At 40.3% G+C, this 23,123-nt stretch overlaps 1 protein-coding gene across 3 annotated transcripts in view; it reads right to left on the bottom strand.

The window, feature by feature from the left end:
• Window positions 1-9,421: 9,421 nt before the first annotated feature.
• Window positions 9,422-23,123, bottom strand: part of LOC138746174 (sodium-coupled neutral amino acid symporter 1-like) — a 60,950-nt gene continuing 47,248 nt past the window's right edge. For all 3 annotated transcript variants that reach the window (XM_069904141.1, XM_069904142.1, XM_069904143.1), the window contains 7 exons: window positions 22,743-22,850; window positions 18,430-18,509; window positions 18,244-18,344; window positions 14,219-14,337; window positions 13,548-13,689; window positions 13,333-13,430; window positions 9,422-12,792 (listed from right to left, as the gene is read on the bottom strand). In XM_069904141.1, coding sequence (XP_069760242.1) covers window positions 12,676-12,792; window positions 13,333-13,430; window positions 13,548-13,689; window positions 14,219-14,337; window positions 18,244-18,344; window positions 18,430-18,509; window positions 22,743-22,850 — 765 coding nt within the window. In that variant the 3' untranslated portion in view covers window positions 9,422-12,675. The remainder of the gene's footprint in view (window positions 12,793-13,332; window positions 13,431-13,547; window positions 13,690-14,218; window positions 14,338-18,243; window positions 18,345-18,429; window positions 18,510-22,742; window positions 22,851-23,123) is intronic.

A 23,123-nucleotide genomic window follows, 5' to 3' on the forward strand; every position in this document is an offset into this window, starting at 1 on the left:
GAGATAGGTAAACTGGTTGACCGTTTTGAGTTTTGTGTGCCCGATGGAGATGTGGGGGGGCTGGTAGTCATGGTGGGGAGCTGGCTGATGGAGGACCTCAGTTTTCTTCAGGCTGACTTCCAGGCCAAACATTTTGGCAGTTTCCGCAAAGCAGGACGTCAAGCGCTGAAGAGCTGGCTCTGAATGGGCAACTAAAGCGGCATCGTCTGCAAAGAGTAGTTCACGGACAAGTTTCTCTTGTGTCTTGGTGTGAGCTTGCAGGCGCCTCAGATTGAAGAGACTGCCATCCGTGCGGTACCGGATGTAAACAGCGTCTTCATTGTTGGGGTCTTTCATGGCTTGGTTCAGCATCATGCTGAAGAAGATTGAAAAGAGGGTTGGTGCGAGAACATTGTAACAAAGAAATTATTGTAACAAAGAAATTTGAGTTCTTTTGTATTAATTATATTTTATTAACAACTTACGACCTCGTGGGACATCCATTTTTTTTGCATCTAACCCAAGGTGGAACATTCACCTCCAACTCCTTCCAGTGACAGGAGGATCATCAATTCCTGATCACCACACTCTTGTAATGTCCCTTGTTGGCCAGGAAGTGCTTGGCCCTTTAAGCAAACGTGGCAGCTGTCTGCCTCTTTCTTGCAGCCTCTCTTTTTCCATAGCAACCAAAGTGCATGTTGCTGCTGTGTGACTGCCACGCCAGTGTGCACGTAAGGGCTGACTCAGATCTATTGCTGGAGGTGTGCGCGGTCCCAGCAGGAATTACTCAGGTTGTTTTTGCATATAAACCACCCTAACATGACGTTTTGACCAATGTAGTGATTTTCTTCTTGCATTGCATTGCCTTGTTCATTGCAGCCATGTTGTACCCCACCCGCAGAGGAGTGATCCCATGTCTAGGCAGTGATTCCTTTCAGAAATTGGTATCAGTCTCTCAGTTTTTTCAGTAACAGAGGTGAAGGAATGGAGAACCAGGTCTTATGTTGAAATGGAATTGGTGGTAATAGATGGAAGACAGAAATTCTCATTAAGAAACTTGCAGAGTCATTGTGCACCTAAGAAAAAATGTGAATTTGTGGTGGGACAGAGGGATTTGAATGTCCATGTACAGAATCAGCAAAAGCTGGTGAATAGGCCAGAGCAGAAACCAGTTACCAATGAAATTTTGGTCTTTAAGACGAGTACACTGGAATACACAGGTTAAATTTGCATTCCCATTGTAATAAAGCAATGTGGCTGAGGTATTTTGTGTTCAGTTCTAGACAGCATACATACGGAAGGAAATGTTGGTTTAGAGGAAGTGCATACTAACTGGAGCATGCCAGAACTTTATTCTTGCAATAGGATGCGTTGGAGCAGAAATCATCATAGTCACCTGAACAAGGAGTTCAAAGTAGTTGAAGGATCGAATGAAGATTGTGATAGATTTGGGCTTGTAGCCTGCAGACATTTACTTCATCAGGGCACGGAAATCCCAAAGAGTTGAATCTCCCAGATCCGAGAGCCCTCGGACAAAATACCCAGAATCCCTGCTTCTGAACTATTTGAGCAACTGGCCAGCTGTCACAGGCTTCTTAACAGGTGTTTAAATCTCTCCAAACATAAGAGACATTGAAAAATAACTCTGATTTAGATCATTAAAGACAATTTTTAAAAATGTAGTAATTACACTGGACAACATTTTTTTTCATAAGATCTTCTTCCTGAAAAAAATTGGGGTTTATGATAAACAACTTCAAGATGAACACAAGACAATTTCAGATTTACATTAAATTAACTTTTTATTAAATTTAGTATGGTTAATCACATGATGCTGACACATTGCATTAGGTCAACTGACACAAAATGTTTTGCCGTTGATTTTTGTTTTGTACTCACCATCTGATGTCTCTCGTGCCAGTGTCCAACAATCGTCGGCCAGCATTGATGGATTCCAGTTGCCCTGAAACCGCTTTTCCACGGTCGCAATCTCCTGGTGAAATCTTTCACCATGTTCGTCATTGGCTGCACCAAGATCAGCCAGGAATTTGACCAAGTGCGAAGGCAGAAAATGAATTTTTAATGACATGCTGCATTTCATGGATTTGTCTGCTTGAATTCGAATTAAAATATGACATAAAAATAGATTGTATCTAAAAAAAAGTATATAATAGGAAAATATTAAGGTGATTCTCAGGATCAGCTGCCCAAAATCTATAAAATACAAACAAAGGCAGGCACACAGATGCAGAATATGGATCAGCTATAAGGTTATCTTAGTGACTCAGTGGGCTCAAGAGTACCTTATTATTCACAAAATAAAATTAAATAAAAATAGCACTTCCCTGTATTTTGGCTGGAAAGCAAAATTTACATTTCGCAGAACGCTTGTCGCTGTTAAATGTTTAGTTTTACTTCGAAGCCAATTGGTAAAACCTTCTTGTCAACTCTCAGATGTCAGACTTTCTGCATATCTTATCAGTGATGTCACTCAAACACTTCCGTACAACTAAAAACAGTTATGAGCTGTAAACTCTGGAGTCTATTTCAAATGATTGAAAAGTCACAAGTAGCATTCAATTCCCTTGTGTTCACGTTTGTTATTGGCACATGCTAAAACTTATAAGCTTGAATCATACCTTTAGGTTAACAAAAAAAGCCTCATCTCATGGAGATTTCAAAACCTTTAATGGGTCCTGATATGGCAACATTGTGCTTATATTAACACTTCCTCTGAACAGACCTTATTTTAAGAAGTGACATTTTACAGAATGAGAAGATTTCTAATTTAGCTAAATGTAGAATCTTAATTTAGTCATGCTTTTGTCAATTACTAATGGTACCAAAAGTCTTTCGCAGAACCATTGGTTGATATTGATCTCAACGATAGTTGCAGCTCTGGAACCATCTACATACCCCCTTCAAAGCAAACTCAAGAAATTGAGGCAGATTAAGCAGCATTTTCTACCCCCCCCCCCCCCATTACAGGCCCTTCGGCCCTTAGTGTCTGTGCCCTACATGATGCCAGATTAAACACAATCTCTTTAGCCTGCACTTGATCTCCATCCCCTGAATAGTCATGTACCTATCCAGAAGCTACTTAAATGCTGCTTGCATTTCTGCTTCCATCACTACTCCTGGCAGCCCTTTCCAAGCACCCATTGCCCTCTGTGTGTAAAATCGTGCCCCACACATCTACTTCAAGATTTTCCACTTTTCACCTTAAATGAATGTCCTCTAGTAGTCGATATTTTTTTTTGCCCAGGGTTAAAGATTCTGTCTGGGGATGGTAGATCAATTGGGTGTACCTGGGCGGCATGGGCTTGTGGACGGACAGGGCCTGTGACCATGCTCTATGTCTAAAAACATTTTTTAAAAAGATTGAGACTTAAGGTATTGACCACTCCCTGAAAATCTAGCTGGTGATTTGCCATTGAAATGATGACAGTGCAAAGAAAAAGCAACTGAACTAATAACCTACTTCTTAAAACAATCGACTCCACCAGCTTTTATCATTCATCATCTTTGGCAGCCATATTGAGTTGTCCAGAGCTGCTTTTCAACCTCCCCAACATTTCTGTTTCCCAGGCCCCATATAAGTTTATGAGGAACTAGGTAGGGTGGACAGCCAACATCTTTTTCATGCAGTGACAATAGAAAACACCTGAGGATATTTGTTTAAGGCAAGTGGAGGAATGCTTTGGGGAGTTGTCAGTGGTGGGTGCCAGGAATGGGAGGGGTGGTGGTGGAGGCTGGTACAATAGGACAGTCAATAGATAGGCACATATAAATTGGATGATTATGGGTGTATGGTAGGAAAAAAAATTAGATTGTTGTGGAGTAGATTTACATGGGTTAGCACAACATTATGAGCTGAAGGGCCAGTACTGTGGTGTAATATTCTATGTTATAACACTTGTTTTGGGAAAGATAGGAGGATCCAATATCAGACAAGACCATAAAACATAGGGGCAGAAGTAGGCTATTCAGCTCATCAAGTCTGCCCCACCATTTGATCATGAGCTGATCCATCCTCCCAGTGCCTGCCATTTTCTCCATAACCTTTGATGCCCTGGCTAATCAAGAACCTATCATTCTCTGTCCTAAATACACCCAATGACCTGGCCTCCACAACTGCATGTGGTCACAAATTCCACAGATTCACTGCCCTCGAGCTGAAGAAATTCTGACACATCTCTGTTCTAAGGGGACTCCCTTCAATCTTGAAGTTGTGCCCTCATGTCCAAGATTCTCTCACCATGGGAAACAACCTTTCTGCATCTACTCTGGCCATGCCTTTCAACATTCGAAATCTAGATGACCAGGAGAGTTGGGGTGACTGTACTGTTATAGCCATTGAACAATGCCATGAAGGTGAATGATGGTAAGATTGATTTGGATAGAGAAAAACATTTTTAACACAGCACTTCTCTTTTAAAATTGCCTACAATAAATGTTCGAATCTATTTGATAATCAATGTGGTTTATAAGGTTTTGCAGTCAAATGGTGTATGTGAAAGGTTTGCAAATTACCTTCATTAGACAGTAGTTTACATTCATGCTTGTGGACCTCAGAATGTTCTGGCCAATTGCAGTACGTAAATTCTTAATGCAGGGTCCACTCTTTCTTGTATGCATTTCATGAAAGTCAAATGTAGATTGACGATAATAGTGTTCTGCATTTAATTTCTCACACGAAATCACATGAAAGCAATTTGTTTTTAATTCCAGAAGGGAATGGTTTCAGGCCAGGCATCTTTCAGCTTGGTATGTGTCTTCACATAAACCAGTCAAAATATTGCATGGTAGGGTTGCCAGTGACTAAAATAATGCCCCATCCTGGGCAGGCCTGGGTGACGTGAATAATGTGAGGACAAGGGACAAGATCTGTGCTTCCTGTGAGCCTGAAAAACTGCTTCCAACACTATTCGCTGCACCTAATGTTATCAGATTTGTCGATTTAAATTGGCCTAGAAGCTTGAGAATTTGGATTTTGCAACTTCTAAGATGGGCTAATAGACACAGCAATCTCTGGACTCAAAAGGAAGACCTGCTTGATGGTTGATGAAAGCCAGTCACTCTCTACTACCTTGAACATGTGGTAACTACTTAATGTGACCATCAACACGGAGTTTGTTCAGCTGCTACCAAGTGAACCCTAATCCTTCTCTATCCAGGTGCACGAGTCTAATAATTTCTTCTTCCTTCTCATTCACATAGGATTAATGAAGACTTGCATCCAGTCCAGTTCAGTTATAAGGGTTCTGAGATGGTTAATGAGGCCAATGTGGGACATGCACGTCCTACCACGAAGGGTGGGACAGCTTGATAGGTTGGGTAGATGCCATGCACTCAGTTTATGTTGGGCTTCTGTGTGGTCTCAACTCATGGACTTATGGTTCTCTGCCTACCTAAATATATATTTGGCTTGGAAGAGAGAATGGACACAATATGGCCTGGCCAATGGGGTCAATTAAGCATAATTAGGGCTCAAGATGATAGTAATGTTTGTGTGCTATCTGGCCCTGGATTTGAATTGATGTGGTATCTCTCCATTGCTTTGAGATAGTTTGTCTCAGAAGCAAGGTGGCAGGGTGCAACTGTTCAAAAGATGGTGACATTTGGGCCAGGTTATGGGTATGAACTTTGAGTATTATTTTTCTCAAATGGCCAAAGCTGGTCAATTTAATGTTGAATTAATGAAGACTTCCTGTTACCTGGGACATGGTCCATGATTTCCTGTCTGATCACAGACTTTTATAGGTGGATTGTTCAAAAGGGCAGAGTCCATTGTTTAATTAAATGTCTGAGTCAATTACATCTTGGAGCTTGACTTCCGAGTAAAAGATCTTACTGATTCTTACTTACGGTTCCTCAACCTCCAATCTGAAGCCCCTCTCGACAAAACCTCAGCACTGTTTCCTCAACACATCTGCCTCCTAAATGTCACTCTCACAATGGCTGTTCCAAAATAGCCTCACTGCTACAGCTCAAATGTTTTTTTTCCAAGACGACTCTTTCCTACTCTGCAAGTGGTCTGACATTAACAAGCTCTTCACAAGCCATCTTCTTGGACTTCAGTGATCCTTGTTGTCAAGGTAATTACACAATACTCATGGGGTAGGAAGCTCCAGAATATAACCCATGACGATAAATACCATTTCCCTTGCTGTACATTTCTTGTAAGCTGATGACATAGAAAGTAATTTCCACAAGAACATAATTTCTGAAAGACAAGCTTCTTTATCCCCCCCCCCCCCCCCCAAATCATGTAAAGCTCTGATGTTACCAGACAATAAGTAATGTTCTACTTAGCAGGAAGCATTCTGGGGTAAAAGTTTGAGTTGAGCAATATTCCTGCTCTTTTTACCAGCAATTGGTGATTAATATCTTCAAAGAAAGAAAGGAAGCCCTTTTGAAGTTTCTCATCACTTTGATGAGGTTTAGTCGACATTTAAATATCAGTAAATCACATGGTTAGTGTAACGGTCTTACAGCTCCACCAACCCGGGTTTGAATCCAACGCTATCTGCAAGGACTTTGAACTGTATGCAAGAGTTTCCTCCAGGTGCTCTGGTTTCCTCCCACCCTTCAAAACATCTGGGGTTTATGGGTGAATTGGTGTATTTGGGGGGCACGGACTTGTGGACCAGAATGGGCTGTAACTGTGCTGTATGTCAAAACTTTAAAAATAAATAAATTAAAACATAAAATTAAAAATTAATTTAAATTACCATGGACTTTCAAATATTGTGCACATTCTAAAATGTATTATTATAATTCTAACATTAAATCTTCAAGATCCTAGTGCAAACCTGTTGTTTTCTTTGAGAACCAGGCAAAAGGCTCGACTCTGCTGAAGAATACAATCACAATACAGACATACAGATACATTTAACCTGTTTTTTCATTCTCATGACCACGTATTAAACTCATGGGGTGGCACGGTTAGTGTAGCGCAACACTCTTACCGCGCCAGCCACCCAGGTTCGAATCTGGTACCATCTGCAAGGTGTTGGTTTCTCGCGTCTGCCAGGGTTTCCTCTGGTTTCTTCCCACACTTCAAGAAAAAATGTTTCGGGGCTGTAGGTTAATTGGAGAATTTAGGCTCATGGGGCCATAAGCGGCTGTTACCATGGTTCTTTGCTGTGATATGGGATTGGGTGGATCATTAAGTTAACTAGTATCATTGCAGGGCTATCAGTCAGAAGGACTCTTAGGGTTGTGATCTGCATTTGTTTATTTGGAGTCAGAGGGTTAACTGCTTCATGATCCTTGATAAGGACAATGTTCTCGGCTCTCAGTGAGGTTAGGCCTCGAGTGACTGGGGACTGATGACCCTACTAAAACCAACATAGTCACGCATCTCATGTTGCTTACACTTTGCACCTTTCACCTGTTCTTTACATCAATGGTATTCTATCTTCTGCTGTGTATAGAACTAGATCAGTCTTGCCTTTGAATCAAGTCCTAAATAAAGAGAAGGTGAAGCAGCCATACCCCAACAAGGACCCAGGAGTCAAATGTTACCTTGCTCAAGTTGAAAAACTCATAGGTAGAAATTCAACTAAAAATTCACAATCCTAACCTTGGTGTCTTGGAGGAGGAGGAATATACCAAGGAATCTTTTAATCATGATGACCTTCCTAAAAGGAGAAAAATATGATCGTGATAACTATGGAGGAGTCTCCCTGATGTGCGACATTATCAGGGTCCATCTCAACTGCCTCTCCCTCGTGACTGAGACATTGAATTCAGAAATGGCTTGTCTGCAGAAAGCAGAGGGTAGTAGTAGATAGAACATACAGAATTAAGCCTGGAGGTCAGTGTCCAGTGGAATTCTGCAGGGGGCTATTCCAGCACCCCTGCTCTTGGTGATTTTTATACATGTACGAAGAAGTGGAAGTCAGTAAGTTTGTAGATGATAGAAAAGGTTGGAGTTGTTGTGGATAGTGTAGACGGTTGTAGGACACGACGACAGGATATATGAAGACAAGATGCAGAGTTAGTCAGAGAAGTGACGGAGTTCAATCTGGATAAGTGTGAAGTGATGTATTTTGCAAGGTCAAAGAAGGTGGAATACATTGTTCTTAACAGTGTGCAAAAACAAAGGAACTTACAAGATCGCCATGCAGGTTGATAGGTTAATTAAGAAGGCCTATGGTATGCTGGCCTTCATTAGTCAGGGGATTGAGTTCAAGAGTCATGAGCTCATGGTCCAGTTCTAAAAAAACTCTGGTTTAGACCACATTTAGAATAAAGGTATACTTGCTTTATGCAAATTCAGTTTTATGAAGAAACCTGTGCTCACTATCCGAAAAGAAATTTGAATGGTTTTTCCCTGTCCCAAAAATAGCTTTAATTGTAGTGAAGGGCCATTTCATCTGGTGAAAGGTTTCATAGGAACACTCTTCTTTCATAAAGTGGGGCATACCTGCATTGTGTTCATTCCTGGTCACCACATTACAAAAAGGATGTAGAAGGTTTGAAGAGGAGATTTACCAGGATATTCCTTGGATTGAAGAACATGCCTTATGATGCAAGGTTAACAGAGCTGGGGCTTCTCTTTGGAGCAAAGAAGGATGAGTGGAGACTTGATAGAAGTCTACAAGATTATGAGGGGCATAGACAGGATGGACAGCCAGAGGACATCTGTACAAGGGGAAGAACTTTTAGGGGAGACATCTGTTTTTTTTTAACATAGAGAGTAAAGTTAGTGCTTGGAATGCATTGCCAGGGCTGGTGGAGGGTAACACAATGGGGAAATTTAAAAGATTAGATCTGTACTGTTCTGCAATGTTCTATGCTTGTAGAATCATGGTATGGACTCTGATCCTCTGGATCAGGTATCACCTTCACCACACAGCAACCAGTGAGTAGCACCAACCACTGTTTGTGGCCTTATCCAACCTCACTAAAGTATTTGATTCCATCGACTGGGAGCTTCGATGGGGCATCCTCCTCGAGTTTGGCTGCCCACAAAAATTCATCTCCATCTTGCATTCGATTCAAGATGGCACGCAAGTGATCATCCAAACAAATGGTTTTTGAACAAAGCCAATCTCAACAAGGGCTGACATCAGAAAAAAAAACCTGTATCAATGTCCTGATACTTTTCCCAATCTTTCTTTCTATGATGGTACACTTCATGGACTGTGCACTTTATACAACTTCCATGAAGCCCCCAATTTTCAATTGCATTTAATTTCATTTAAATGCAATTCTGGACTAAAACATGATGCTCCTATTTCAGTGCCTTGCAGTATTCCTCATTCTAATGTAAAAGCGAGACGATTAGTCTGACTACCCTCTCAATCATCTGAAATAAGTCCGCGAACCTAAAGGGAAGACATGAGAAAGATGAAGTGGTTTCATTAAAAAGTCAAAGATAAACTATCAAATTAATCCATTTCACGACAGAAGTTTATACAAGGAAAATAAAGACAATAAGAAGGAAATTTTAATTTGAGTAAAAAGGATTGGTAATACATTTGAAATTCACAAAATGCCCTCATTGAACGGGTTTACAAAGTTCAAATAATACAATTAGCAGCATTGAATTCTAAATTTAAAGTCAGTATTATACAATTCATTTTTCTTTCCCATAAATAATGAAAATTTTAGCAGCAAAAACATATTTTTTAATGTGTGGATACTTAATTCCTGAATATTTTGGCCATAATCACCTCAATTGGTTTCCAAACTGCAAGAATATGACAACTTGCCATCTCTATTAAGAGAAAGTATGAAGACATAAGTTTTTCAAAAATGTAACCCAACCCCAAAAAAAGTTACCTAACCTAAAATCAATCATTAACCAAAGCAAATTTATATATCATTAAAATGTTTCAAACATTTTTTTCCTACTGTAAGATATTTACATTTTGTAAACTGCAGGATGTAATGACTTCAGTTAACAAATTCCATCAAATTTCATCTTTTAAATTAGCGGCTGAAAGCTAATGACAAAGCATTTTCTTTCAGTATCAGAGTTTTTAATAATTTTTTTACCCCGGCTGTTTTTACAATGAAAAAGCACAAGATTAGGGGTGTAAAACTCCAATAATCTGGCATGCTTGAAACTTTGATAGTCTGGACTTGCATATCTCCAGGACTATTGGATATTTAAAAAGTTTTAATTTAGACATTCAACACAGTAAGAGGCCCTTCTGGCCCATGAGCCCATGCTGCCCCAATTACACCCAATTAACTGACAACTCCCCGTACATTTTGAAGGGTGGGAGAAAATAATTCGCAGTTGTGCTTTCAGCAGCTAGGGGTCTCATTCCTGGAATTCTCTTTCTCCTTCTTCCCTCGTTTAAGATGCTCCGGATCCTTGCGTGGTTTGGCAATATGCCTGGGAAATGCTGGAGGGGCTTCATTCCATGAAAAGTATTGTATAAATACAAGAATAAAACACGAAAGTCTGCAGACAGTGTGACTCAGAATTGAAATGGTTGGCTCCTGGGAGGTCGCAGAAGGAGAGGAGGTGCTCAGTGATCTCCCAATCTGTGACCGCTTTCTTCAATGTAGCAAATGCCACAAAGGGAGTACCAGATGTGGAAAATGAGTCCTGTGGATATACAAGTGTGGCTTGGGGCCCTGGACTATGGTGAGGGAGGAGGTGTGAGTGCTAAAGTTGCACCTCCTGCCACCACAAGGAAAGGTGCCGGGTGGGGGATAGGTGGGGAGGGATGAGCACATGAGAGAATCACGAAAGGAGTGGTCTCTACAGAAGGCTGAGACTGGAGGAGAAGGAAAAATGAATCTAGTGATGGGATCCTGTAGTAAGTGCCAGAAATTCCAGCAGATAAAATGTTGGATGCAGAGGCGAGGTAGGTGAGGATGAGGGGGATTTTATATTTGTTGCATCTGGGAGCAGAGGGGACCAGGGCAGATGAGTGGGAAATGAAGGAGATGCAGGTGAGGGCTGAGTTAATGGTGGAAGAAGGGAAGCCACGTTTGTGGAAGAAGGCAGTTCGATGGGGCAAGAGCAAGCAGAGACAATGGGCCTACCCGAATGGTTGGGTTTGTGTATCTTGGGTAGAAGGTAGAAACGGCAGTACAAGGGTGGGAGAGAATGACGTTGTCATCTGTGGGAGGGAGGTGACCAGATGTGTTGGAGACAGTGGCTTGATGTGGTGTGGTGGGATCCTGTGGGATGGGTTGTTAGGAGGAGGTGTCTGAGAACTGTCAACTAGCCTCGACAAGGTAGAAGTCAGTGAGCCAGACCACAACTGCACCACCCTTATCTGTGGGTTTGATGGTGAGGTTGAGATTGTTGCAGAGAGTGTGGTGGGCAGAGCATTCTGAGGAGGTGAGATTGGAATTCGAGGGAGGGGTGGTAAAGTTGAAACAGTAAATGTCTCAGTGGCATTTGGAAATAAAAAGATCCAGTGTGAGCCAGATTGCCACGATGAGGTGACCAGGAGAAGGAAGAAGGCTTGAAGTTGGAGAAGGGGTCTTGGTTGGGGGAGGAGGTGTGGAGAGTCACAGTCAAGGAAGTAAGCCCGGAGTTGGATAAGAAGAGTTAGGCATCATGGCATGCACATGAGGGGGATGAAGATGAGGCCTCTTCTGAGGACCAAGTGGTCCAAATCTCTCCCCACTTACTCGGATTTGCAGTATCATATAGGAAGTTGAAGAAACATGAAATGTACTTTTATTGAATTTAGCACATTTAATCTCATAATGATCCTGATGCATTGTGTTAGTTCAACTGACCTAAAAATGTTTTGCTGCTAATTTTCATTTGTACTCAACATCTGATACCTTTTGTGTCAGTGTCCAACAAGAGTTGGCCAGCATTGATGGATTCCAGTTGCCCTGATATCACTGTTCCATGGTCGCAATGTCCCGGTGAAACCTTTCACCATATTCGTCACTGACTGCACCAAGATCAGCAGGGAAGATGACCAAGTGCAAATGCAGAAAATGAATTTTCAATGACGTTTTTTGTATGTTGAAGTAGACTTAAAATATGACATGAAATCACAAAAATAGGTTATAGATAAAAAAGCAGTACATGATAAGAATTTTTTTTAGGTGGTTTTCGTGATCAGCATCCCAAAATCCATAAAATTCTCCTAAAGTGTTCAGGAAGCAAAATCTTCATTGTCCAGTGTATTTATCAATACTGAAATTGGTAAGAGGAATATTTTATCTGCTGATTTGTTTGCATCTCATAGCAACATCTCAAACCTTGTTTCAAATCAACATTTATAACTGAGACATTTTATAATGAGAGAAAAGTCATTTCCCGATGGATGACAATTTGCCATTTTACTATAGGTTTCAAAGAAGATGGGAGAAAGGATAATTATGGAATGTAACTGTCTTTTGAAAACACCAAATTCAAATGTAATAATTTGCAATAACTTTAACTCACTAATTAAGATTTAGAAATTCAGTTACAAATAATTATCAGAAACTATCACTTATAAGTAATGGTTTCCAATGTTGTTTATCTATTGATTATTATTATTTATTTTATGTACATCAGTAAAGGTTGCAGATTCATTCTGGTCCAAAGTGGTCTCTTTGCATTATCATGAAATCTATAGCAGGTTAACTAGACAAATAACTCACTGAACAAGGCTTCACAGACAAATAACCCACTGAACTCACTGAAATAACTTCACTCCCAGCTGGCAAACAAGTCTTGTCATTTGCTTCATACTGTCTCCGGAGTCATTGTCATTCTGAGCAGCTAGTCCTGAGTGTGTAATTGGCATGTCTTTCACTCCATTCAACAATGATCAGCGGTACAGTAATGGCCATAAATATTATCCCAACCACGAGAAAAACTATAGCCTGGAAAAAAAATACAAGTTAAAATGGGAGTTATTCCTCCATTAGTAATTGATGAGATTGCTCATTAAACAATGAGAAATTGCAGCACGCTGTTGTGCAGAGAGACTTGGGAGAGCTTGTGCATGAATTGTGAAAGGTTAGTTGGCAGGTATAGCAGTAATCAAGAAGAAAAATGGGACATTAGCCTTCATTGCTAGAGGGTTTGATTACAAGAGGGGAAAGAAGATCGTCTGCAACTTGTGAAAAATGCAGTACAAGTTAAAATGTCAAGTGATGTCAAGTTTATTGACATCTGATTGTACAAGTACAATCTGACGAAACAGCCTTCTCCGGTCCTCGGTGCAAAACATGCAGACGTACAAAAGGATATAACACACAATACATATTCAGGACAAGTATTTCATCTAGACAAACAAATCATAAATATTGTTTGTACAAATGTGATTCTCGGATGGTTAGTGTGGTATCCTTCACCACAGAGCTAGATTTTAATATTCAGTATTGATAAAATTGAGCAAATGTAATAAAAAAGGTACATACGCCTATTTTGTGAAAATTGCCTTGAGACGCATTCCTCACAAGCTTTAAATATAGTAAGGCAGGAAGAATGAAGATGAGCATATTAGCAGAAGTGGAGCCTGTAACACACAAAATCACACATATTTGAATTGATGCCCATCACTGTGCAACAAAAATGAAGTTACTGAAAGGAATATTTTAACACATGTTTACACAGAAATAATAATGCAACCTACCAATGACAGCAAATACATCTTTTATCGTTGGGATGTATATTACCAAAAGATTAGCAACAAATAGCAGAAGGACAGTGATTGATATGTGTTGAATCAAGTTGAACTTTGCCTTAAATAGCAGCAGGACAATTGAAGAGCGGACCTGTACAAATGGAAGTCACAAGCAGGTATTTAGAAATCTTACAGTTATTAATCATTACCACGCTGTAGTTAAACATAAAAGTACTTTAGATTGTGTGCATATACACACACTCTCTCACTCACTCACACTATGACAGGCCCTTCTGATCCATGAGTTTGTGCCACTCAATTACACCCAATTAACCAAAACCCCCATACGTTTTTGAAAGGTGGGGTGAGGCCGGAGCATCATGAGGAAACCTACATGGACACTGGGAGAACGTATAAACTTCTTACAGGCAGCACTAGATTCAAACCCAAGTTGCTGGTGCAATAATAGTGTTGCACTAATTGTTGCGCTAACCATGCCACCTCTTCATCAAAAGTTCAATCGATGAATTTTGAACTGATCCCTTGGAACAGATTTCTTTTAGAATATAAAGCACATCTACTGATTCGGAGTATTGTGCATTTGTACAAGTCAATACATTTTGCAACAAATAAGCAAGATGAGGTTGTCTAAAGGACTCAAAATGAACACGAGTACTCACAGTGAAGAGAAGGACGGGTACAGTCAGTATTATTGAAACAATTACTGCCAAACGAATCAGCAAAATAAGCTTGTCGTTCGAATTAATGTAAGATTGAAGCAGCTCATCTTTAACATTGCCTGGGTGAAGAAAAGAAACAGTAATTGGAAATTGCCATTTTTTTTTTAAAAAGTATTTGACCAATTTTCAGAGAACCGTAGACTCATTCAGTGATTCTAGAGCAGATTTTCTGCAGTTTCCAACATCACACAACCATGACTCCCAAAGGCGTCTTGCAATGGAATGGGCTTTGGAACATGACAAGCCTCAAGAGGTGGAACTTATGACCCAATCTTGCAACATCATGATAGCTCTTTGACAGCTCATGTTGTTGTAAGGCCTTTTAATTTGATTTAAATATTTAATTTAAACATACACAACATGGTAACAGCCCCCTTTGGCCCGCAAGTCTATGCTGTCCACCCAATTGACCTACACATTTTGAATTGGAGGGAGGAAACCGGAGTGCCTGGTGGAAACCCATGCTGACATGAGGAGAACATGCAAACTCCTTACAGATAGCACCAGATTCAGACCAGGGTCGCTGTCACTGTAACAGCATTGAACCAACCGCTATATTCACCATGCCACCCTCTACAGTTTGCAAATGTTTCCGATCATTGGAGACATTTAGAAACAGTTCAAATATATTTGAACAAATTACAGTGTTTAAAAACAATTATTTAAACATTTAGTTTTTGTAAATTAATTAAAAACCTTAATTTTACATTTTTAAATTTAGACATACAACATGGTAACAGGCCCTCCTGACCCATGAGCCCATGTCACCCAAATACCCCAATGAATCTACAACCCCTCTCCGCACGTTTTGAAGGGTGGGGGGAAATCAGCGCTTTCTGAGGAAACTCATGCGATCGTGGGTAGAATGTACAAACTCCTTAGAGACAGCACCAGATTCGAACCTAGGTCGCTGGCGCTGAAACAGTGTGGTGCTAACTGATACATCTACTGTACCACCTAGTTATATATTGTATAAACATAAAGGAAAAGGAAACTGCGCCACTGAGTCCAGGAGTGCTACTCGCAAACTTAATAGTGAATTAGGAGGTAAAATGAACTGGCATCTGAACTCCAGCCCATTCTTCATGTCTGTGCTACAATGCACAAGAAGCCCAGAACTATCTGATCCTGCAGCCAACCCACTGAAAATTCTTGATCTTGTTTCTGGTTACACTGTCATCTAACTTCATTACTAATTTCCTTTACAATACCAAAGTATACAATAATTTTGGTTCAGTAACAGTTCTGACTTTTCATTTGGAGATAGAGAAATATGTTCTGTCTAAAACTTTTGTTTGAATGTACAGTAAATGGCCATTTTCTAATTGCAACATTTCTAATTGCTACTCTGTGGGATCCTACTGCCTGGCTGTCCTGCCATGAACAGGCTTAAATTGCTTGTAGAATAGGGTGGAGCAGGGCACTGCAACAGCCTTGGGGATTTATCCACATACATGTCTGTGTAGAAATCTAAAACTTTATTCTCTCTAATGGCAAATGATTCTCGAATTTCACCAACACCCAGTTCTGGATTTTTCACCCCAATGTCTTTCTTCTTAATAGATAGAGCTAAGGAGTATTCATTCAATTCCTTGCCTTCATCCTCCAGAAACAAGTTGGCCTTTTTGTCTTCAATATTCTTTTCCTCATTGCTTTCTTGGCCTTAGCATAATTATAAAACGCATTGGTATTTTCCTTCACCTTGTTTGCCATGCCTGTCCTTTTTTAGGTACCTTCTACCTTATCTATACTTCAGTTGGGCCTCCCCCAGTGTTCAGTTCTTTACATTGGTTACATGCTTTTCTTCATGTAACCCTCCAAGCCCCGTAACATCCAGGCTGGCCTTACCTTTCATATCTATGGGAACCTGTTGGCCCTAAACTCTCACCATTTCACCTTTGAATATTTTCCATTTGTCTGACATGGACTTAACTGCAGGTACTCCACTTCTTCTGAATTCTGTCTTATGAAATTGAAATCAGCCTTTCCCCAATTCAGGACCTAATTTTCCAGTTCATCCTTAACCTTTTCTGTAACTGCTCTTAAATTTACAGAAATATTTATAATTTTTTTTAAATGTAGACATACAGCACTGTAACAGGCTAATTTGGCCCTATGAATCCGTGCCGCCCAATTTACACCCCATTAACGTACACCCCAGTACATTTTTGAAGAGTAGGAGGAAACCATAGCTTCCGGAGAAAACCCACGCAGACATGGGGAGAACGTACAAACTCCTTACAGACAGCATGGGATTCAAACCCAGGTTTGGTCTTCCATCTCTGGCACTATAAAGGCCAATCTTGCCTCCCCTCTGTTATGTCGCTACCTTCAAAATGTTTTCTGACACAGCTACATTCTTTACAATTAGGTCCAGTACAGCCCATTGGTTGAACTCTTTACAGAGTGGCAGACAAACTTCAAAAACCCTTCTTCCTCTACAAGTTTGTAAGAAGGGATTTTGCTTTTTTGCTATTGAGATGTGCAGAGCAACAAAGGGATTTAGGAGTTGTGGTAAATAGTACCCTCAAGGCTGATACTCAGGTGGATGGTGTGGTGAAGAAGGCATTTGGAATGTTGGCCTTCATAAATCGGAGTATTGAATTCAAGAGTAGGGAGGATATGATGAAATTGTACAGGCATTGGTGAGGCCAAATTTGGAGTACTGTGTACAGTTTTGGTCACCAAATTATAGGAAAGATATAAACAAAATAGAGAGAGTGCAGAGAAGGTTCACAAAAATGTTGACAGGATTTCAAGGTTTGAGTTACAGGGAAAGGTTGTGCAGACTAGGGCTTTTTTCTCTGGAGTGTAGAAGATTGAGGGGGGGGACTTGATAGAGGTGTTCAAGATTTTAAAAGGGACAGAGAGTAAATGTGGATAGGCTTTTTCAATTAAGAGTGGGGGAGATTCAAACTAGAGGGCATTGTTTAAGATTGAAGGGGGAAAATTATAAGGGGAACACGAGGGGAAATTTCTTTACGCAAAGGGTGGTGGGGATGTGGAATGAGCTTCCGGCAGATGTAGTTGAGGTGGGATCATTGGTTACATTTAAGGAAAGACTGGATAGTTACATGGAGAGGAGAGGACTGGAGGGGTATGGACTGGGTGCTGGTCAGTGGGACTAGGAGGGTGGGGATTTGTTATGGCATGGACTAGTAGGGCCGAACTGGCCTGTTCTGTGCTGTAAGTGGTTATATGGTTATTCTTAATAATATAAATAAAGATGTTTAAAAAACCTCTTCTTCCTCTTTCACACTTAAAGCAATTCCAGTTAATGTTGGGACATTTGAAATTCCTGTGTAACCCGACTATTTTTACTCCTCTCTTTGATTTCAAGATTCAAGATTATTGTCATGTAATAAAAGAGACAATGAGATATTACACAAAATTGCCCAGCACCCTTACAGCCAGAGAAAGAGAAGCAAAAGAGAGTCCCACAGAATCACCAGTATCCACGGCTTCACCTCCAGTGCTCCTCTGCAGCCACAGTTTTTAGCTCAAACCATATCACATTTTGTCATACCTTGTTGGAGGGCTCAAGCCCGAACCATTGTTTCTGTATCTTTACCTTTGCTACATAAAGTTCACCATTTCACTTGCTGAGTTTCTCCAGCATTGTGTTTTTACTTCATTCAAGGTGTATGCACACTTTTGTGTTTACTCCTCCATATATACTTCTCTAACAACACTGACAATTGAAAGGCCTGTGTAATTGTAGAGCTGGGAATTACAGCTAGTGTTTCCTGCTGCACAAACCTCCTTGTTTACATGTTCACGCTGTGTGCAGTTTATTTTTTGCACTTCCAATTAGTGGTAATTCTGCCATACCTGCAGGAGAAAGGAATCTCTGAGTTGTATGTGATGTCATGTATGTTCTCAGACAATAAATCTGGGATAGCTATAACACAGTGCAAGGCTGTTTAAGGCTAGGGATTTCAAAATGGAAAGGAATATACACTTACCAAAGAAAGTCAGGTATCCAAAGAATGCTGTCAACAGGTACATGATAAACATTGATCCAAAGGAAAAAACTGAAACCACTTGCATTTTCTTGCACGTGCGACTGAAAGACAAAGATTGTTCAATTTACATTCAAGCTCAGAGCAGCTGCAAATGTACATAATATTTTTTTAAATGAGCACACTTACTTTTTAAGTTCACTGTAAATGGGCAATACTGACGGATGGCACACAAAAGCAAAGGCCACAGTGGGCAATGCATAGACTGTCTGTGGAATTAATCAGTAGTTCAAATTAAATCAGACCTACTTTGTTTCATTCACTGTACGTGGGCATTTTTAGCCAACATTGACTTTAGGGCACGCGGTTAATGCAAAGCTGTCACAGTGCCAGCGACCGGGACCTGGGTTTGAATCCCACGCTGACTATAAGGAGTTCTTACCCCCACCCCCTGTCTGCGTGGGTTTCCTCTAAGTGCTCTGGTTTCCTCCCACCATTCAAAATCGTTATAGGTGTAATTGGTCAGCATGGGCTTGTGGGCCTGTAACCGTGCTGCATGTCTAAATTATTTTTTTAAAAATTTACATTATTGCCCATTACAAGCTGCTGCAAAATCAAATGGTTTCCAGGCCACTTCGACAGACAACCATAAAGTTGTGAGACTGGGATCGTATAAAGATTAGACTTGACTGGGTTTTACTTCTAAAATTAATGAAATGGAATTTTATGATGTACTGTGGTTTTGTGGTCCCTTAGAGGACATCACTATTGTTTTGGAATTGCAATTTAACTGGCCAAAAGTAAGTCTGTGTGTTAAATAAAGTGGGGAAGAGAAAGTTTAATCATGATTACTCTACAAGCCTACAGACTCATATTCTTTAGCTAGCACAATGCCATTACTGTGCCAGTGACCCAGGTTCAAATCCAGTTCCTCCTACTGTCCTAAAATGTACGGGGTTTGTTGGTTAATTGGTGTACATGGAAGGCACAGGTTCATGGGCTGGAAAGGCCTGTCACTGTGCTGCAAAACCAACAACAAGATTGGGTTTATAGTTTCTCTCAACATACAAAAAATAGGGCATGATTAATTTCTTCCTGATGGTGCTTGCAATAACATATGTATTGAATAGATACTGCACGGCAACTGACAACAAGGGGTCATGAGAGTTTCATTCCTATTGCTGTTCTGAACAGGAATGCAAAATGAAAACATCTCCTCGAGAGGCCAAAGGTTCTGATGGATACAGCTGTTATTAGGCAAGTCCACAACTGATTGATACGAGTTGTTTAAGGAGCAATGATTAGAGTCGAGGACCGCCATGTTTGAGTACAGAGGAAAGACAGGGGTGAAAACATAAGAGAACCCTTGAATTAGAGGGAGAACACATATCTCGTCAAAAAGATAAAAGGAATCATTTCAGATGTTAAATGTTTAATAAGTCTGCAGTTCGCAACTCTAGCCAATACAGAGGATAATATGCAGGTTCAAAAGGAGGTAACCGATTAAGAAATAACTGAAGAATGAAAAGACTTCCCATACACTCATAATAACGGGATTAAATTTGTAGTGTAATTCCTGTCGTCTGTATGTTTATGTTAGAACTAATGAGTTCTACTGTACAACTTCTCCCTCTGCCATCCAAAGATGCTTTTTTTTTAAACTTTTTCCTTTCTTTCTTCTTGTCTTTTTGTACCTATACATTTAAAATTTTTTTTTTCCCAATTTGTGTATAGTTTAGGATATATTGGGGTGGGAGGGAAAACCATCATGTATGTAATTAATTTGTTCTTTTTTGATATCTGTATATTATGATAATTGTAGTTACTGCATATATGGAGTATTAAATAACTTTTTTTAAAAAAGAGTGAAAAGACTTGAGAAATAAGAGACTGTGGATGCTGGAGACAGGAGCAAAAGCCATTCTGCTGAAGGAACTCAACGAGTCGAGCTTCATCGGTGGGAGAGAAAGAATGGTTGACATTTCATCATGCCTCGATCAAGGGTTCTGACCTGAAAAGTTGACCATTCTTTCTCTCCAGGCGACGATGCTCAAAAAACGGAGCCTGTTTACCTTAAATTAGAAGAGATTATAGGGTCATTGAAAATTAGGATGGCCAGGCAGATCATTTCAGGTGGTTGAAGGGTTGATGACATATTTACGATTGCAGAAAAAAATAACACACAATGGTCTACGTACTTATGTTATTGCATTTGGCTTATTTTTTCTAAAAATATTCTCTTTTAGAGGGTCTTCTTCCATTACATGTTATCCTTAATCCTTGAGTGTTTCTAGTTGAAGGTTGTGGGCATGGATTAGTTACTCTCTGTATCCATATAATTATGCCTGTAGAATTACATTCTACAATCACATTGATTAAATCCAAACCTTCTGACACAGAAATCTAAATTTGTCTTTGGCTACATGAGCAATACAGTAGAAGATTTCTGATTTATTGTCAGAGTACATACATGACATCATATACAACCCTGAGATTCTTTGTCCTGTGGGCGAGGCAGATTTATCACTAATTGGTCGAACAAAAATTAAATAATGGCACTCACTGTACACATGGAAATAAATAAAGAAATGCAAACAAACTGATGGTGCAAAGCAGAGATTAAAAAAAATAAAAGTGCACAATTAAGAGTCTTTAAATGAGTCCCTGATTGAGTTTGTTGTTGAGGAGTCTGATGGTGGAGGGGGAGCAGCTGTTCCTGAACCTGGTAGTGGTAAGAGCGAAAAAAGGGTGTGTGCTGAGTGGTGTGGCACATTGTACACTCCTTCCAAAATTCAGTTCCTTTGACTTCAATGGAAACAAATTACAATGCACAGACTGCAGATTTACAGCATGCAATTGAGGGAAAAATTATTCTATGATAATAGTATTGGGAATGGCTTATAAAACTTTTCAGCTAAACAGTTGGCACATAGAACACTGCTAATAAAGCAAATGAGAACTGAAAATGCCGGGATACAACTTCTGCTTCTCTGTTGACTTGCTGAGTGTTTACAGCATTTTCTGTTCCGCATATATCGCTCCACAGCAAATGCAGTATCACTGGCTCTCCACTCAGCTCTGGATCACCTCAAAAACAGCAATTCATCCATACATCTGCTCTTCATTGACTGCAGCTTGGCCTTCAATACCATTAATCCCTCAGTGCTGGTCAAGAAGCTACAAACTCTAGGCCTATGTATACCCCCCAACCCCACCCCTCAGCAAATGGATCCCTGACTTTCTCATTGGAAGATCACAGTCAGTATGAATTGAAATCAGTGTCCCCTCCTCACTGATTATCAACACAGGTGGACCCCAAGGATGCGTGCTTAGTCCACTGCTCTACTTGTTATACATCCACAACTGTGTGGCCAGCCATAATTCTAACGCTTTCTACAAGTTTGACAATGGAACTGCAGTTGTCGGAAGAATCACAAACGTCATGAGGAAGCGAACAGGAGTTGAGATAGATCAGTTTGTTGAATGGTGTAATGATAACAACCTTGCACTCAATGTCAGCAAGAACCAAGGAGACGATTGTGGACTTCAGGAGGAAGTCAGGGGAACATGACTCAGTCCTCATCAAGGGCTCAGCAGTGGAGAGGATCTCCACGGATCTGTCCTAGATCCTGCACATTGATGTAATCACAAGGAAGTCTCACCACCGGCTATACTTTGTGAGTTGTCTGAGGAGATTTGGTATGTCACTGAAGACTCTCGTAAACTTCTACAGGTGTACCATGCAGAACATTCTGGCTGGTTGCATCACTGCCTGGTACGAAGGTGCCAAATCTCAGGACAAGAATAAACTCCAGACGGTTGTTAACTCGGCCTGCCACATCACACACACCAGACTTTACTCCATCGAGGACATCTACATGAGATGGTGTCTTAAAAAAGCAGTCTTCATCCTCAAAGACTCCCACTACCCAGGCCATGCCCTCTTCACTCTACTACCTTTGAGCCTAAAGACGAGCACTCAGCGGCGCAAGGACACATTCTTGCCCGCTGCCATCGGATTCCTGAATAATCAGTGAACTAAAGACACTGCTTTACTTTTTGGGCACATTTATTATTTTTTTTATAGTAATGTTATAAGATGGTTATAATATGAATGTTTGCACTACGACACTGCTACAAACACCGAATTTCAAAACTTGGTAAGAACAATAAATTTTGATTCTGATTATGTTTTCATTCCAGATTTCCAACATCCACAGTTTTCAAATAAAATAAACTTGTTGTCATATTAGTGATTGTAGTTGCAAGGCAACGAGCAATGCCTTACTATTTGGCTGCCACCAGGGGCTGACACAGAGCAGGAGATTGCAGTATGTTAGATCTGTAATGGAGGTTTGCAGCTTCATGGCCTGCCTTGTGGTGCTGTTTACATCAACTTTAAAGTAAAGAACCTTTTCCTTCATCCATGTGTTGTCTAAGAACTCACACATACAAATACAAGATGAAACAATCATCAACTGAAAAAACAAAGAATTTGGTACCTTTTTATTCCAGACAAAATACTTGGGTGAGCACATGTCCGTACAAGAAAAGTTAGAAGAATTACTTGATGTCAAAGGACAGGGCACCTGTGTCTTTTCATAGATAACCTGAAATCAAGACAATCAAAAGACTGCAATTTGTGTTCCTCTCAATCACATTAACATTATCACTCAAATATGTTTAACAATACATGACATTAATCCATATCAAATCTACTCTTATATGAAAGGTTCAGAGGGATATACATCAAATGCAGGCAAATTGACAGGTTGGAGAAGGGGGAGCTGTTTATGTGCTTTATTTTTCTAGTAAACAATTTGCCTAGAAATTGTGCATCATCCCAAAGTGGGCAATAAGCATTGGCTTTGTGGAAGGACAGC

Source organism: Narcine bancroftii, chromosome 11 (assembly GCF_036971445.1).
Source record: "Narcine bancroftii isolate sNarBan1 chromosome 11, sNarBan1.hap1, whole genome shotgun sequence".
NCBI lineage: Eukaryota > Metazoa > Chordata > Chondrichthyes > Torpediniformes > Narcinidae > Narcine > Narcine bancroftii.